This window comes from Ictidomys tridecemlineatus, chromosome 3 (genome assembly GCF_052094955.1).
Source record: "Ictidomys tridecemlineatus isolate mIctTri1 chromosome 3, mIctTri1.hap1, whole genome shotgun sequence".
In the NCBI taxonomy this organism is placed as follows: Eukaryota; Metazoa; Chordata; class Mammalia; order Rodentia; family Sciuridae; genus Ictidomys; species Ictidomys tridecemlineatus.
Window position 1 is genome coordinate 45,548,974 of NC_135479.1, and position 19,220 is coordinate 45,568,193.

Here is a 19,220-nt window from a genome sequence, read left to right on the forward strand (position 1 = left end):
AATCCATGAGAGGCAAAATAGATATACTAGATCTCATAAAAATGAAAAACTTCTGCTCTACAAAAGACTCCCAAAGAAGATAAAAAGGCAAATTACACACTAGGAAAATATATTTGCAAACTACTTATCTGCCAAAGAACTAGTATCTATACTATATATAAAGAACTCTCAAAACTTAGTAGTAAGAAAACAATACACTTATATAAAATGGGCAAAAGACATGAACTGACATTTCACCAAAACCAATATTCAGGTGAAAAATAAACACATGAACAGATGTTCATATCATTATCCATAAGGAAATGAAATCAGAATAATGAGGTATCACTACGTTATCTATTGGAATGGCTAAAATTTAAAAAAATAGCAATATCACCAAATTGTTGATAAGGATGCAGAGAAATGTATACACTATGGAAGGGAGTGTAAAATTACACAGCTACTGTAGAAAATATTTGGCAATTTCTTCTAAAACTAAAAATGCACTTGTGATATAACCTAGCAAATGAACTTTGAAGCTTTATTCTAGAAAAATAAAAACTTATGTTTGCACACAAAAACTGTACACAAATGTTCATAGCAGCTTTATTCATAATGGTCCAAACTAGAAATAACCCAAATGTCCTTCCACAGGTGAATGGTAAAAGAAAACTGGAACAATCATACAACAGAATACTATTTAGCAATAAAAAAGAACAACTAATCAATATATGCATTAAGCTATCCAGACATCCAGGGAATCATGCTTAGTGAAAAAAACAATTACAAAAGGTTACTTCTTGTAAGATCCCATTTACATAATATTATTGAAATAATATAATTACAAAGATGAAAAACAGATAAGTGAAGCACAAGGGAGACATTTTAATAATGGAGCAGTTCTGCAAATCAATTGTGGTAGTAGTTACATAAAGCTACAAGTGTGATAAAATTACACAGAACTACATGCACACATAGGGTGCAAGTATAACTAATTATGAATAAAGCCTGTAGATTATACCAATATCAATTTAATAATGTTGATATGTTCTAAAGTCATACAAAATGAATTGGGGAAAGGAAGGTGATGGGTACATAGGATCTCTCTGTACATTTTTTAAAAAATATTTATTTTTTAGTTATAGGTGGATGCAGTATCTTCATTTTATGTGGTGCTGAGTATTGAACCCAGTGCCTCACACATGCTAGGCGAGCACTCTACCTCTGAGCCACAACCCCAGCTTCCTTCTCTGTGCATTTTTTAAACAACTTCCTGAGAATATATAATTATTTCCAAATAAAAAGTTTAAAATGAGTAAACAACAATAACAACAACAAAAGGTAAATGAACCCCAAAAAGATATGGTATAGAACATCAGAAAGTTTTCTACATAAAAAAGGGTAACTTAGACATTTTGGGGATACTTTCCCAGTAAACAGTGGGTGATTACCCTCTCCAGATGCTGCCCCTTGTTCTCATCTTGTGCTTCCTGGCCTGAGCTGTTACAGATGTCTAGGCATCCAACTCCTGATCTGGTCTGAGCAAGAAACTGCCAGAGGCAATGAAAAGGAAAATAAGAAAAAGGGAAATTTCATTGAAGACAGAAATTCTATCTAAAGAAAAAGAAATAAGCAAGCCGTGGTGGTATATGCTTGTAGTCTGAGAAGTTTGGAGGGCTGAGGCAGGAAGACTACAAGTTCAAAGTCAGCCTCAGCAATTTAGCAAGGCCCTAAGCAACTCAGCAAGATCCTGTCTCTAAATAAATTTCTTTTTAAAAAAAGGGCTTGGGGGTGGGGTTGTGGCTCAGTAGTAGAGCGCTCGCCTAGCACGCGTGATGCATTGGGTTCGATCCTCAGCACCACATAAGACTAAAATAAAGGTATTGTGTTCTCCTACAACTAAAAAATATATATTTTTTAAAAAATAAAAATAAAAAAGGGCTTGGGATATGGCTCAATGGTGAGGCCCCTCTGGGTTCAATCCCCAGTACCTCCCCAAAAGGGGGGGGGGCTATGAGAAAACTTCATCACCAAGGCTGACTCATCGAATTAATAAAAATCCATGTCAAGCAGCACAAGGTGAAGGTGATGAGAAAGTGAAGAAAGATGACAACAATGAACTGCTGAAGCTAAGTGAGCTGTTTAAACATGTTCTTGTTTCTCAAAAAGTGAGGAAAAAGCAAAATCTCAAAACCAATGGTGTGTTCTTCATGCAAAAGCAGTCAGGAGAAAAAGTTGCTTAATATACCAACCTTAGCACTGTTTTCTTCATAAATGAAACTTTTGCATTTTCAGTGCTGCCTGAGACCATTAATCAGATGGATATTAAAATCCATTTTTTAAATTGGCAGCATTGGTATAGTAGTAGCTCTTTACCAATATATCTATAAAGGCCGAACTTTAAAGAAAAATAGGGGATTTAACACAATAAAAGGTACCTGCTTTTGGGCTGGGGTTGTGCCTCAGTGGTAGGTGCTTGCATAGCATATGTGAGGCAGTGGATTCAATTCTCAGCAACACTTATAGATAAATAAAATAAAGATCCATTAACAATAACAACAACAAAATGCTTGCTTTTCCAAAAGAAAAAACAAACAAACAAACAACAACAAAAAAAAAACCCCAAAAAACCAAAAAAACAAAAAACGAAAAGACCTTCTGAAGGTGAGAAAATTCTCCCTGGTAGAAAATAGTTCTAAAATCCATTGGGGCTAGGGTGTAGCTCATTGACTGGGCATGTGCTTACCATGTATAAGCCCTAGGTTCAATCCTCAGAAACAAAAATTCAACAAAACAAAAAAGGGGAAAAACTCATATCTACAGTATATATGAAACTCTTTCAACTTAAATGAAAAATTGGGCAAAGAAGATATATGAATGACAAGTACATGGAAATATGCTAACCATCATTAATCATTAGGGAAATGCAAATCAAAGCTACAAATATAACTGCACACTCACCAACATGGCTATAATCAAAAAAGATAGACAGATGATAACAAATGGTGAGTAGAATGTAGAATGAATAAAATTCTCACATACTGCTTTGAGAACATAAAATGATAAAACCACTTTGGAAAACAGTTACACAGTTTCTTAAGAAGTTAAAATACTTACCAAATGACCCAACTATATTACTCCCAGGTATTTACCCAAGAGAAATGAAAACACACGTCCACACAATGACTTACACTTGAATGGTCATAGCAGTTTTACCCATAGTAAAATAGTCAAATGCTGGGGAAAAAAACACACATGTCCATCAATAAGAGAATGGATAAACAAACTGTGGTATATCCATACAATGAAGCCTACCACAATAAAAGAAAAAATTACTGAATCACTCCACAGCATGGATGAATGTCAAATCATTATATAAAAGAGTACGTACCATCAAATTCCCTTTATATAAAAGTCTAAAAATACAAACTAATCTACAGTAATAGAAAGCAAATCAGTTGCCTGAGGACTGGGAGGGGAGGGTTCAGGAAGAATGGATTACAAAGAACACAAAGAAATTGGTGGTGAACGACATCCACATGTTCATTATCCTGACTGTGGTGATGGTTTCAACAATGTACACATAACCCCAAAACTCATAAAATTGCATACTTTAAATATATGAAGTATAAAATGCATTAATCATACCTTAATAAACTGTTTAAAGTTTTTTTTGTTTTCAAATAGAGGAATGAGCTGGGTATGATGGCACAGCTACTTGGGAAGCTGAGGCACTAGGAACACAAGTGCGAGGCCAGACTGGGCAACTTAGAGAGATCCATCTCAAGATTAAAAAAAAGTTTAAAAAGCACTGGGGATGTAGAGCTCAGTGGTAAAGTGCCCCTGGATTCAATTACAACACAAAAACCACCTTCTCAAGGTGAGAAAATGATCTTCAGAAGGGCTAAAATCTCTGAAGAGACACTTAGTTTTTCCTCCTTTATACGGGGCTCTAGGGCCAAGAAATGTCATGGGGGTTTTATAAATACATCTTGGTAAGATGGACAATAAACCATCTACTCAGCACAAGGAAAAACAGAAAACACTTCTGAATCAGTGCTTAACTTTTCCCAGGAAATATACATGCAGTTTAGTTATAGTGTTCCCATAGATGTTGGGGGGTGGTGCCTAATAACTAAAACACACACTGGCCATTGTCCACCTTAGCTATGTTGCAGGATTGTGTTTTTTGTTTTTTTTTCTAAAGTTGTAGATGGACATAATACATTCATTCATTCATTCATTTTATGTGGTACTGAGGATCCACACATAGGGGGCAAGTTTCAATCCTGGGGTTACATCCCAGCCTAGGATTGTTACTTTTGACACTCCCAAATTCTTACCTGATTCCAGGGTTATTCAAATACATGTTCCCTCTTGAACAAGCAGAACTGCTGCCAGCAGAATGGCATGCTGGCACCAGACTAGTTTCTAATGACAGGGCCCAGAAGAGGGCCTGCCATTCCAGCAGCTCACTTGGAGGAGTTGTAAGTAGATCTAATAGGAAAGAATTTCTGCTTACCAGAGGTTTTCAGAAGCTTACCTCTCTTCCATTATTTGGGGGAAGCAAATATTTAGGGGAGTAGAAAAGAGAAGTATCTCTTTAATTACATCAGGCAGGTAAGCCCTGTGGAATTCCACATAGCAGATCTAGAGTGTCTTGTGTGAGAAATTATCGCAAGTAGCTGGGGTTGTGGCTCAGTGGAGAGTGCTCGCCTACTATGCATGAGGCACTGGGTTCGATCCTCAGCACCTCATAAATGTAAAATAAAGATATTATGTGTCTACCTAAAAATAAAAAATAAAATAAAAAGAACAATCGCAGGTTACAGAAAAGCAAAGGTGTGAAGGAAGCTTCCTAAGAAGCATACCCATTAGTCACCCTAGAAGGAAATTTTTGTGGCACCATTAAGGAATAAAGTTATATCACCTGTGATAGATACAGCAGGTAGAGATTTGGCAGCTAAATCATAGAAACAGCTTGGAATCCACCTCTGTTGGTATAAAGCTTCAGAAGTATTTTGGGCCCAAAATAAAAATTAGTAAGAGATAATGCCTGCAGACATTTTGATTCAGAGAAAAGTTCCTTTGATAGGGGAGCAAAGGGGCAGAGAATTACTCAGCTTCTATTTTAATGATTACTTCAATTTCCTTTCTTTTTGTGGCTTTCTAAAGGATTTCAACAGGAATATGACAGAAGTGTAAACAATGTCAAAAATAAAACAATTCTGAAACAGGTAGGGCAGAGTTACCCAGCATTGAAAGGATCTCTTGAAAGGCTTCTGAGAAGTTAGCCATTTCAGGAAGTTTCCAGAAGGCAAAGAAGATTAGAGCCATTGAACAAACCTTGAGGGGTTAGTAATGAAAAATGAGGCCAATGGAAAGATTTAATTCTTTGGTGAATTCCTTGTGAATATCACGATCTGCACACTCACTGGACTCTGCTCAGTAACTTGCCCTAAATTGGTTCCTCAAAGCTTTCAAATCCAAAATCAATGCCTAAACTAGACTGAGTAAGTAAGAACTTCTCCAACTCCACCCACTATGGTATATGTAGTTTTAAAGGAGAAAAGAAGTAGCAGAAGAATTGTTAAACAAAGCAATCATGCCCAGGAAGAGAGTGAGAAAGGCAGCACTCAATGAAGGTAACCAGAAGCCCAGCAGAGTGACAGCAAGTCCCCTGAGCTAGTGGCTCTAGAACGGACATCCTCTTTAATAACAGTCCTTCCAAATTTATGTTCAGCTAATTGGTCAATTAGTATAATTTGGATCCATAATGTCCCTAAAAGGCCCATGTTATTTAAAGGTTTATCCCCAGTTTTGTGCTATTGGGAAGTGGTGGAAACTTTAAAAGGTCGAGTCTAGTGGAAGGTCTTCAGGTCGTTGGAGGCATACCCTTGATGGAAGGGGCCCCTATTTCTTTCTGTCTTTTGCATCCTAGTCATGAAGTGAGTGGCTTTGCAGTGTCATATGTTCTCCCCCATGACGTGCTATCTTGCCACAGGCCCAAAACCAATGCAGTCAACCAATCATGGACTGAGATCTCTAAAACCATGGCCAAAATAAACCTTTTATCTTTTTAAGTTGATTATCTCAGATATTTGTTATAGTAACAGACAGCTAATTAATTAACATGGTCAATAGTACTTATGGAAATATATAGATTGTTTGAAACATTTATATAAAACTAGTCTTAAACTAGATAGAATTTTTTGGTTGATATTTATTCCTTAACATATCATTCCACAAAAGCTTTGTGAAAACTTAAGAGCAAAATTATACACAGAGAAACAATATTAAAGTAGAATAGAAAATTAAGACCAAGAAAAGGAATGGTCTATCATGAACAAAATTAAAATGCAACTAACTTTCCTGGCAGCCAAATCAAAAAAGAAACACCAACAATTGTACAGTTGTCGTTATTGAAAAGGAATAAGCATATCAGCACCTCAGTAAAAACAACTATTTTCTCAGCATCAAGCTCAAAAATATTTTTTTAAACATGGATTCTATGCAAGGAATATTGTGTGAAAAAAATGATCAATAACAAACTTTTGAAAAGATATCCAAGAAATGTTATTATAAGTTATCTATATGGTAAGACAAAATATATATGTATCACAATGTAAGAATATTTTTCCAAAAACATAGAAATAGAAACATATTGATAGATCTATTGTCCTTTAGGGAAGACTTACAAAACTGAGCTAAAAGTAACACTAATAGAAAATAATTCTTATTTGAAAAAGATCCATAAAGGATCTCCCCTCCCAACCCCGCATTTTATTTAGAGACAAGGTTCTCATTGAGTTGCTTAATGACTCCTTAGGTTGCTGAGGCTGGCTTTGAATTCATGATCCTTCTGCCTCAACCTCCCAAGCTGCTGGAATTCTATGTATACACCACCACACCCAGCATAAAGGATCTCTTTAAGCAGAGAGATCCCTGATACCTCACATTTATTTACCCAATATTTTAGTATGTGACAGAGAGACTGAGGGTCACTGAACCCCAAGTACAAATGCCTCAAGCAGTTGATGACTAAAGATCAATCAAGAGTAAAGACTGAAGAATTATAAAAGTGATGCAAGACTAGGAAAGATTCTTGTTTTAAAATGACCAAATAATATATCAAAATATATATGTAATTAAATGTACACATATATAAACATATAGGTATAAATATGAAAGGGGAATTGTCTAGACTGTAAAATTCAATTTATGGTCATTTTTGGGATATTTTTAAAACAACAAAAAAGCATAACACATGCTTTAAGCAAAAGGATATAAAAAACTAAATTTATATTTAAAATCTGGTACAACAAACAGTGCTCTATAATTCTGGCATTAGCACCCTCTGCCAAACAGTTTTTCAAGCACAGTTCCACTTCATTTTCTTGTTAAGATTTCTTCAATTGCAGGATAGAACTGACCTGCTTCTTCCTGGTTCAAAAGACCTAATAGATTTATTTATAGAGCACTACCTTGCTCTGTAAAAAAGATCCCACACCAAAAAGACAGTGAATGACTATAACCAAGAAGAAACAGAACAGAAAACTTACCTCTGTAACCCTGATAAGCCATTCTCCTACCTTCACTCTTCAAAGCTTTCTTCTTTCTTCCCTGTTATCTAAGTCCTTCCTTCAAGATCCCGCATTCATCGAACCTTTACTTGCTGCCTGATAGGCCTCTTTCCTTTAGAGTCTGGAAGTATTTCTATCCACCATACTGGGTAGGTAGCTTAAAGTTGCCTTAGCACAGGATTTACAATCCATCAAACTTCTCCACACTGGACTAGAAATCTCAATAGGTCAGGGTCTACAGTGCAGACTCCAGTAAAATCTCAAGCACTTCCCTACAGTGCATGGTCACCAGAGCTGATCTTCTCGGAGTAGTACGCTTCATATAGGACTGGACCAATTCATTCACAGTCAGCATTTACTATATGCAAGGTCCTGTGTTAGGCATTTATTTTTTCAAAGATTAATCAGACGTGAACTGGACCCTTGAGGTGCTGAAATCTAATAGAACTCAGGCCTGCAATTAATTGATTAAAAGTCAAAGAAGTAAAAAATCTGAGGAGATAAAGAAAGTCACTACTATATAGTTTGGACAGGGAAAATCTGCAAGCAACCTAAATGTCCATGAGTAGAGACCTACTTAAGTAAATGATGGGATGTACATACAGTACAATAGAGAGAGAGCCATTAAAAAGAGTAAGATAGGGACTGGGGCCATAGCTCAATGGTAGAGCACTTGTCTGGCATGTGTAAAGCACTAGGTTTGATTCTCAGACCACATAAAATAAATAAAATAAAGGTCCATCAACAACTAAAAAAAAAAAAAACTTAAGTTACATAGCTTCATTTGTAAAATACATAATTAAAGCTACTATTTACTATATCTTTACTATGCGCCAGGAAGGAGAGAGGGAAAAACAACATGCAGAAATAAGCAGAAGAACAGAAGATGACTTTCCTGGTTCCATTCCATTCTACAGGCCTTGCTATATCCTTGTCCCCAAGTTCCCTGTAATACATTTCTTTTCTTATTTACTTCAAAATGGTTCTTGTTATTTTCAAATGCTCCTAACATACGTGGTACAGAAGAAAAAAATAAAGTTGGCATTTGTCAAAAGTCATTAAACTGACCACTTAAAATCTGTGCATTATTGTTTATGTAAATTCTACCTCAACTTAGTGAAACTGTGTCAAAATATAATTTTAAAAATAAGGCGGTGTACACCCATAATCCCAGTGACTCGGGAGGCTGAGGCAAAAAATACTGCAAGTTAAGGCAGGAGAACCTCAAGTTCAAAGCCAGCCTCAGAGACTTGGCAAGGCCCTAAGCAACTTAGTGAAACTCTGTCTCAAAATATAATTTTAAAAATAAGGCAGGTGAAGCTGGGGATGTGGCTCAGGGGTTAAGCATGCCTGGGTTCAATCCTGGTCCATTAAAAAAAAAAAACAAAACTGTGCACAGAAGGAATCACTTTGGCAATGCAGGTGATATGATATACTGCCCAGATTCCTTCAGAACTAAAGCACTCATTCCCCCAGCTGCTGCTGAGTCCTTCTTGAAGACTTACAGGACTGCTAAAGCCTTTGTTACAATTACAATGCAGTTATCTTCTCCCTCTTCCTTAATCCAGCATTCCTCATACCTCTAAGGTGTTGCAGAAAACTAGTTAAGAATCCCCAATCAACTTCCTGCATGCAAATTTTTGCTTCCTGTAGAACCTGAGTTTTAACAGGGAGAAACAGGATGAGTCAATGCTGACTAAGTTTGAGATTGCAGGTGAAAATATCCAACAAGAAGTTAGAAATGTGAACTAAATAAAGCTCAAGAAAAAGACCAGGGATGGCAAAGAGACTTAGGAGTGACTCACAGAGATGAAAGTTGGAACCATGAGATTTTACAATATACCAAAGGGGACAGAGGAAGAGGAGGGCCAAGATAAGACTTTTAGTAAATGCAGATATTTTGGATTCTAAATGAGGAAGAAAGACCCAAGCAAATGGCAAAAAGCAGGGGGAGAACAACAACAACAACAAATAATAATAACAACAACGACAAACCCTTATGAAAAATGTGCCATCAACAAAGGTAAAAACTACAAGGGAGAAAGAGCTAAGAATGACATGCAATAAATGCTTAACAAATCCCTATTAATTGCATTGAGTGGGACACAGACCCATAGAACACTCAGCTTCTGCAGGCTTATCTTCAGTATCTTCTGTCATATGAAGGTAGCAGAGAGCCTATCTCAATGTCCTGGGGCAGAATTCACCACTGTTACGATGATAAGCAAAGCAAAGCTGAATTATGGCATGAACATAAAATTAAGAGAGACAAGACACAGTTCAGCTGCTTGAGCGATTTGGAAGAAACCCCTTCTGAAAGCCTTCTTCTTTGAAGAGCATTACCAGAGATCTCCTGAACAAACAGCTGGGGTCCTTGAGAAGAATCACTGTCCTTATCAGCCAAATTCTAAGTTCAGTCAAACCCACAGACTTTCATATACATAGAGATGATTCTAATATAATTTTTTTTATCAGACCATAGATTTAAAAGGGAGAAGTGAGGTAATCCTTCACAACATTACTAACATCACATTGCTTTGATGCCAATAAACAAACACTTTTTAGCCATGACATCCTAAAGAAAATTAACGGATCACACCAACAGGTGTTATTTGACCTTCAGTCTTGGCTGGAGTAAAGAGAAAGAATTTACCTTGTATGAATAGAAGGAATTTAACCTTCTGTTCCTGCACCCAATACAGCTAGGCAAAACTCTTCAATGACTCATTGACTTTCCCTGTTTTCCTCTGGGTGCGGCCAGGGATCCCCATATCTACATCTCCTGTCACAACTCCCCCTGCCCAACCTGCAATCCAATGCCAAGACACAAAGCATCACACACTCCCCAAGAGCTAGTGTGCCCATATTTCCTACACAGATCTGAAAACCTGTTAGAGCTCCAAAAGAAAACACCAATTTCAAGTCTGATCAACGTCTTTGAAACTCACAGTTACCATACAGCTGAATAAAATATTTTTTCATAAATTTAACGCCAGTGTGCCTGTGTTTGGAAACTTTGAAAATACATGTTGTATGGTTTACTGCACTGGAAAAGATGCCAACAGAGTTTCAAAGGAAGGGAAGTGTATAACTGTTTCCTTTCAAATGCATTTTCCAATGGGATCCATTCAGGGAAAAGGCTGGAACTAACTAAAACATTATTAAAAACTGTTATGGAAAGAGACAGGGAGATGGAAAAAGACAGACCCAAAAAAGTGAAATACATAACCAAGAGTGAGACAGACATACAAGGAGAAAGAAAGGGGATCTGGGCAGAGAGACAGGTTGGATAGGGGAATGGGGTGAGATGGAGTTTTGTCTGGCAGTTGCTGTTCGTGGTTTCATATTGTTGCAGATCAATCGATCAGGACGGCAGCGCTGCTGGCCCAGTGGCACAAGACAAACCACAGAGTTGGCTTCAAGTTCAGCACTTGCGAACTGCTGACCTTCAGTTTTCAAACCAAAAATATTCTTTGGGAAACAGTAATACCAGTTCAGTCCAACCAGCCAAGCAAAAACAAGGACCACTAACCTGAAGTAACACCCTATTCAGTTACATCAGGCACCAACCCTTCACAGGCATCAACCAGGAAGTCTGAAAACCTGAAACCGCACCCTACCAAACTAACTCCAGGTTCTGACTCAACCAAGTAGGCAATGATAACCAGAAATGCTAGAACAAGTGACATGGTGTTTCAATCTTGGCTTAACCAGGACCTACCCAAGTGGGAAGGCCAGTCCTTGCACAGAAAGCCAGAGATAGAGCAATTCTTTCTGAGGTCACATATACATGACTTCAGTGGAATCTGCATGCAATGCTTGGGGCGGGGTTTGGCACTGTCTTACAAAGCCATTACATTTCTAGACAAATTAACAGTTTGTAAGAATGGGGGTTTTTATTTGTTTGTTGCAAGATTCATCTAAGCTAGCTTGATGCTAAAGTTTACTACTGCCTAAACTAAGATACTTCTGAGAAAGAAAGGGTGTGTTATTAATTTTCAGAAACAGGTTCTATTCCCTGGGCAACAGAACTTAAAATCATCTGAGTCTAAGCCATAATAGTTTTCTCTTCTCTGGGTTGGTATTATAAAATCTTAACTCAGAAGAACATTTTTTTTGAAGGGCAGAACTGCTCCTGATCAGTGCCAAAGCACTTTGTTTTTGAGGTCCTCCAATGGAGAGGTAAACAAATTAACTAAGTTCAAAAAACAACAAGATTGAGCTGACAATCAGGGTTTGAAGCTTAAAATACCAAGCAGCAGCTTCAGGGGCACAGGAAAATGCGCCACAGATGGAGTTGTTGAGGCTGATCCTCAGCCTCTCAATGTAAGGCTCTGATGCCTCAGCCAGCTTCAAACAGTAGAGTACAGGGCGGGCAGACCTTGGTGCAAGTTTGCTGAGTTCCAGGACATCATTCTTGAGGGTGTAATAACCATAGGCTGTAGCACACATGTTGAGGGATGAGGGAAAAAAATAAACAGAGAGACAAAAGAATGAGGATGCACTGCCAATTTCAATTGTGCAGCTTTTATTTTTAAATGCTTATCAAGCTGAGAGAGAGCAGAGTTCTTGGAAAACAAGCTTTCCTTTTTTCCAATGCCAGCGTAAAACACCCTCAAGGACGGGCACTGCACAGACTGTAACAACAAGGAACGTGGCTCTGCATCTTCCCATCAGCACAGTCCACCAAGGGTCCCACGCTGCTCTGATTTCGGCTCAGACGGGAACTCAAAATAATAGGCCCACTGTCTCTGATAAAAACTGCTCTTTTTAAATTTTTTATTAATCTCCAAACTGGCTGTGTTAGAATTACAGCCCATTACACACCAACTCTCTTTACTAATAAAATAAATTTGTAAAAGACCTAATTACTACTTTTACTGAACTACACTGCTTGGGGATTAAGTACAGGAAGCTGAGGGCTCAACTAGTTGTCAGCTAGGGGATGATGGGGAGGGGCTATGAGAGAACCTAGAGTCACTAAGAGGAGAGAACAGAAGGTCCAGAGACAAGCTTCGGAGCCCATGCCCAAAAAGAAACAAAAGGGCACTAGCCCTGTTTTTGTTCTGAACAGTTCCATGAGGATTCATGCCACTATGGCGCATTGGGAGGCCTGTCACGAGTTACACAGGCCTATGCTGCCCACGCCCCAGCTCAGCAGAAAAAGAGAAGTACAGTCCAAGACAGATGGATCCTGCCTGGACTCTCAACAGAGAGCCTGGAGTGTCTAACCAGTGAGGAAACAAACAACCTATCTTCCCACTTAACCCCCCACCCCAAGCCAGGACCCCAAAGAAGAAAAACAACAACAAAAGCAGGCATCTGCACAACAGCTATGTCATGAAGGCAAGGTGGAGACTGCAACAACTTCTGGGCTGTGTGCTGTACCTCATCCCAGAACACCAATCACAAAGCTGGAATGTTTATTTGTTGGGCTAGTCAGTCCCTCACCCAGAGCTGGTGCTGAGAAATCTGACTACAAACCAGCAGTCAACTCTATCATACTCATTAATAATAAAAAACGTGTGTACTAAACTAGTCCAACCCTTAAATAAAAGCAAAAAATTTTTGGCAGTGCGAAGGATTGAACACAGGGGTGTACCACCCCATCTTTTTTTTTTTTTTTTTTGAGAGAGTCTTGCTAAATTGTCCAGGCTGACCTCAAACTTGTGATCCTCCTGCCTCAGTCTTCTGAATTGCTGGGATTACAGGCATGTGCTGGGATTACACCCAGCAACTGTTATTCTTAATTGTCCACACAAATCTTCCTAGGCAAATTACATGTCTTTTTGACTTTTGATAGTTATTTTTCCTGCAGGGCACATGAAAAAAAAAATCAACCATTGCCAAAATTTCTTTCTTGTAAAGAAAATTGATAAGAAAACCTGCTATGGCAGGTGAGTTAAACCTGTGGTGAACACCCCTTATAGGGATAATCACACTAGAACATAGTAATTCACTGAGGCAGAGGGGTCTGCGGTTGTTCTCTGCATGCCACATGTCTAACCCTTAAGAACTGAAGAATGCTCTCAACGGGAAAAACACAGCAGCAAATTATGTGATACCAAAGCCACAACTCCATGGGTCCCTGGAGCCTCTCAAACTAAGCTGCCAGCTAGGGAGCTAACACTAGCTTTGGATGAAACACAGCTCTGGTAGAGTAATTAATTTTTTTCTTAACTAGGATTACATTAATTTTCAAGGACTAATGGAGTCCAGCTGTAATGGGAAGAGCGGCTGCTGATGCACAAAGGCACTTGTGCATACAACATTATAAACACACACACACACACACACACACACAGACCTATAAAAAGGATCCACTATAACAGGATATTTTTAGTTTCTACAATGCTGCACTAAAAATACAGTCCTGGCTGATACATCATGGCAGAACTATTCTTTCCCTGTCCCTTCAGGAACAGTTTAAAACATTTATTTTTGTTTCCTTTTGCAATGGTCGGAGTAGAGAGAGAAAATAGCAACTCATTGATAAGAGGAAACGGGAGAGACATGAAAAATTGAAAACTACCTAAAAACTCATGGAGAGGTTTATTTTATTAGTTCTTAATAAATATCTTGCAGATTTCCTCAGGAAATACACCAGATCACATGTAAAATAGTTTGATACTGATGTCAACTGCATCAACATATGAAGTCTATTAGGGTGAAGCCGCAGCAGGGTGATCAGCGTGCTGAAAAACTCCACAGTACTTGTGAGGGGGGGGGAATCTCACGGCCTTCCAAATTCTTCGAGAGGTAAAAAAGTCAGCCAAGACGCAGAGAGAGAGAAAGAAAGAAAGAAAAAAAAAAAGATCCCACATCCTGCTTTCAGCTGCCAGCAATGTGAAGTGCCCAGAGATTAATTCTACGTCTGGCCTGGAAATGTGACTTTAAAGCATGAGGGAGAGGAGTGGGGGGGGGGGGTGAGGAGGAAAGAGAAGGGCAGGCTAACTGAGGCTGGCAGCAGGCCACCAACCCCCTCCCAAGCCATGTTTCAATGTAGACAGAAGTAAACCCCAATAGACAGCAGCGCCTCAGCCTGCCAGGGCCTTACACCAGCTGCAGTGCATCTCGCTTTCTCCACTCAGCTCCAAGTGCAGATGTTCTCTACAGCATCACTTCCGCTAGACTTTCTTTTAAAGAAATAGCACACATATGTGGAGGCATTTTCACCCCTTCTCAACAGGGATCTTTGCCTTCAGAGGCCTCCAGTAAGGTCCAAACTCATGGTAGGTATCACTATGGTTGAAAGGGCTGCTCTAGTTTCCCTTGGAAGGGAGCATCCTGGGCAAAAGAGCACTTGGTAATAAAAAAGGAATTTCTTTATAAATTTGGCTTTCTATTCTTGCAAGGGGGTGGGGATCCCCACTGTTTGGGGATGAATCTAAAAAAGAAGTGAGGAATGTATCCTGGTTTCTCAAAATGATCTATGATAGCATGATCAATTCAAAGGTTTTTTGTTTTTGTTTTTTTTTTTTTTTTTAAGCAGTGGGTACAGGAGATTGAACCCAAGGGTGTTTCTATCACTGAGCCACATCCTCAGTGTTTTAAATTTTATTTTGAGATAAGTTTTCGCTAAATTTATCAAGTTGACCTCAAACTTGCAATTCTCCTGCCTCAGCTTCCCAGGTTGCTGGGATTATAGGCATGTGCTACCATGCTCAGGTCAAAGGGTTTCTTTAATATCATGGAAACCAATGAACTTTTAAAATACAGTCCTGATACATTAGCATTTTTGCCAGGTACATTTAGCTATAAGAGGTATATAATTTTTTAAGTTTACTATCTGTGAATTTATTTGCCTAAATTCATTTTATATAACAACCATACTCTAGTAAATCAATCAATCATTATCACATACTTAATATTAAACTCTGCTGTTAAGGATTAAATAAAATATCATATAATCTCTTATGCTCAAGAATACATACTCTAGTTGAGGTATCTTTTATGAAGTCAAAATAATTGACTTTCAAAGAACAGCTAAATAAGCTGGGTGTGGTAACGCACACCTGTGAGATCCCAGTGGCTCTGGAGGCTGAGGCAGGAGGACTGAAAGTTCAAAGCCAGCCTCAGCATTTAGCAAACTCATTGAGACCCTGTCCTAAATAAAATACAAAAAAGGGCTGGGGATGTAACTCAGTGGTTAAATACCCCTGGGTTCAATCCCCAGTATCAAAAAAAAAAAAAAGAAGAAGAAGAAGAAGAAGAATAGGTAATAGCTAAATATTCTCTAGTTGTTCTATCAGGTTGTTGGTTCCTCTGGAATGAAACTAGAGTTTTATGAAAAAAAAAAAAAAAAGATAGTTGATAACCCCTCAAAACCAAGGTTGTTTCTTTAGAAATTCAAGTCTGAAAGAGAAAAAAAAAATCTTCCCTTGGGGGAAGGAGAGAAATATTAGCAATTAGCTGTACATATATTATAGGGAGGTTTAATTCAAACATTTATTATATGTCTTCTCTGCACAAGATACTAAATGTATAAAAAAGGTTTAGAAGTGGTTCAGTCATTGCATAAGGCGCAAGTAAATAAACCAATCCAAATTAGAAATCAGTTTTATCTAACTGCAGATATTTCATTTTTGGCATACAATTTTTAAAACTGTTTCTTTTACTAAAGTATTATGATTATTATAGAAGACTACAAAAATACAGAGAAAACAGACAAAACATTCAGAATTCCACTATCCTACAGAATCACAGTTCAGTTCTGGTATACACCTATCAGTATTTTTATTATTATATATTTATTTAAGAGGTGGTGGCCATATGAGTCAGATATTGCTGTTGAATGATTAAAAATCACCACACACATCTCAAAGAGTATGGGAGACAACACATGCACACAAATCCCCACAGTGGTAGACATCTCAGTGCTCAAATCTTACAGATACTAAAGGAGCAAGAAAGTTCTTTTTAATGGTTGGTCACTCAAAGCCCATTGTCCTTGACTGACAGCCCTCAGGAGGGAATAAAGCCTTAGAAGAAAAGCTGCCCTTACTGTTGACCTTCCCATCCTTACCTGAGCCAGAAAAGGATCCAGCTAAGACATTTGGGGCAAAAAGCAAGTGTTCCCAGGAAACAAATAAGGATAATTTGTCCCTGTCTTATAGACTTCCTCCATAAAAGGAGCCATGAGCATCCTGCCTGCCCCTGGGCCTTATCTCCAGAAGGGACTGGCCCTTCCAGGCCTGGCCATCACTTAGACTCTCATAGCAGCCATTCTAAAATACAGAGGGCCAGGCCTTCATCTAAACCAGCAGGACCAGGATCTCTGAGATGGGTCTGAAGTCTATACTTCAGCCCTGAATTGGATGATGGTTAGGATCAGGAATCCTCAACAGTCTTCCCTCTTATCACTCAGGGAAGGAATGGGAGTGATGCTAATACTTATGAGTCTAAGTATTGTCTGTCAATCCCCACAATGGGCCACTTCATCCAGAAATCCACAGGTCTAAAAAATATGTACTCATGCTTTCCTGCACACACATGCACAGGACCACAAGGCTCAAGGATCCACATGCTGAGCAGATTGCAGGAACCAGGACCTGGAGCCTATCGAAATCTGGAAGGGATATTGATCCACAGAGACAGCCATAGCAGCTCCTGCCCATGGTCAGGTGGACAAGGAGGTGTCAAGTGCTGGCTGGATGCTTCCCAGAGAATACGTAGGAGACTCAGAGCAGCTGGGCCAGGGTGTAGGACATGGACAGGTGCCCACAGTGGGTAGGGTAGGCCACAGTGTGCAATACAAGGCCCAGGAGGAATATGAGAAGTACATTCAGATGAAGAAAAGGGTCAGGCCCCAGGAAAGTATAGACAAGGCCCAGGAAGAAGAAAAGGTAGATAGTCTCCACGTCATTCCAGTGGGTTCTGAGGCAAAATTGCACATCAGAGTAGCTCCAGCAATACTGAAGGTCTCCTTGTCTCAAATCATCCTTAGGGTTGGCAAAAGCCTTCTTCGGCAGCCTCACTTGGCCTGTGATGACTGCCACCACATACATCTTGATGACCAGTAATGTACTACAAAGCATGAAGGCTGAGAACACCTGCCCACTCACCATTGCCAGGCTTGGGGGGAGGCATCGTGGCCTGCTGGTGGAACTCTGGCTCAGGACAACATGACTGTGGGTGTCTCTACCAGTATTTTTAAATTAAAATATGTATAATATATGTTACTATACAAAAATGTGATCAATTGCCAAGTACATAACCATAAGGTCACGTGGCATTCAGAGAAAAGATCACATTTGGGGCAACCAAACCCTTCTACCTCTTCTTCCAAAAATCAACCGCCCAGAAACTCAACTCCCCACATTGGCATGACACTTCTGTTCTATCCTTATACCTCTCTCTGAGGGTTTTTTATTTTTTATTTTTAAATTGTAATGAGCGTTGAACCCAGGGGTGCTTAGGGCCTCACTAAATTGCTGAAGCTGACCTCGCACTTGCAACCCTTTTGCCCCAGCCTCCCAAATTGTAAGGATTACAAGCATGCACCACTACATCCAACTCTCTGAGCTCCTTAAAGCACAGAAATTTCAAAACATCTTATTATTCTCTACATTCCCTCCACACCTTCCATAATGCTTCCAAAGACAAAAAGTAACCATCAGAGATGAAAAAGGCCATCAGAGATTATGGGAAATACCTGTACACAATTGTCTGGCTGAGTATGTTCCCATTAAGTGCTACCACTTGAGCCCTCAAACACACAGCCTACTATCTCACTATTCAGCTCATCTGATGGTTTTAGTCCAGGAGGTTTTAGTGTTTCTCCCCTTCAGGAGATACTTTTCATATTCTGTAAGAAAGCAAAGGTTTAATCCTGATAATATGACAACTCCAACCTTAACTCATTCGAATATATAAAAATGGGCTGATCTCTGGTTGGGAACTTTTATATCTGATGCAAAAGATCTACCCTTGGGCTGGAGATGTGGCTCAAGCGGTGGCGCGCTCGCCTAGCATGCGTGCGGCCCGGGTTCGATCCTCAGCACCACATACAAACAAATATGTTGTGTCCGACAATAACTAAAAAATAAATATTAAAAAATTCTCTCTCTTTCTCTCTCTCTCTTTAAAAATAAAAGATCTACCCTTGAAACATGTTCCTGAATTAATTATTAACATGTAGGGCTCCTCAAACCTCTTACTAAGTGGATAAAATTACTCAACAAATGTTTGATATGGAGGTGCATGCCTGTAATCCCAGCAACTAAGCTGTCTTCAATAGGTGAATGGATAAACTACTGTACATCCAGACAATGAATTATTATCCAGTGCTACAAAGAAATGAAGTATAAGGCTAGAGAGAGAGAGAGAGCTCAGCAGGAGAGCACTTGCCTAGCATTACAAAGTCCTGGGATTGATCTAGAACACAGCAAAAAATAAATATATAATTGAGCTATCGAAACACAAAGGTAACTTAGATGCATAAAAGTAAGTGAAAAAAATCGGCCTAAAAATGCTACATACTATATGATTCCAATTATATGACATTCTAGAAAAAAGCAAAACTACATAGTAAAAAGAAAAGTGATTATCAAGGATTAAAGGGGGGGAAATTATAAAGAGGCAGCAAATAAAAGATTTTTTAGGGCAGTTAAACTATTTTCTATGATACTATAATGGTAAATCTATGTCATTATACAT

The 19,220-nt window shown here is 38.8% G+C and overlaps 1 protein-coding gene across 4 annotated transcripts in view; it reads right to left on the reverse strand.

Annotated features, from left to right (window-relative positions):
- The window catches only part of Smg6 (SMG6 nonsense mediated mRNA decay factor), a 234,817-nt gene that overhangs the window by 134,676 nt on the left and 80,921 nt on the right, over positions 1–19,220 (reverse strand). Inside the window, exon 1 of one of the 4 annotated variants that reach the window (XM_078042636.1) lies at positions 2,418–2,481. The exons of the other annotated variants lie outside the window; for them this stretch is intronic. Coding sequence (XP_077898762.1) covers positions 2,418–2,466 — 49 coding nt within the window. The 5' untranslated portion in view covers positions 2,467–2,481. Of the gene's footprint in view, positions 1–2,417; positions 2,482–19,220 lie in introns of those variants that run through there. 4 annotated transcript variants of the gene reach the window in all.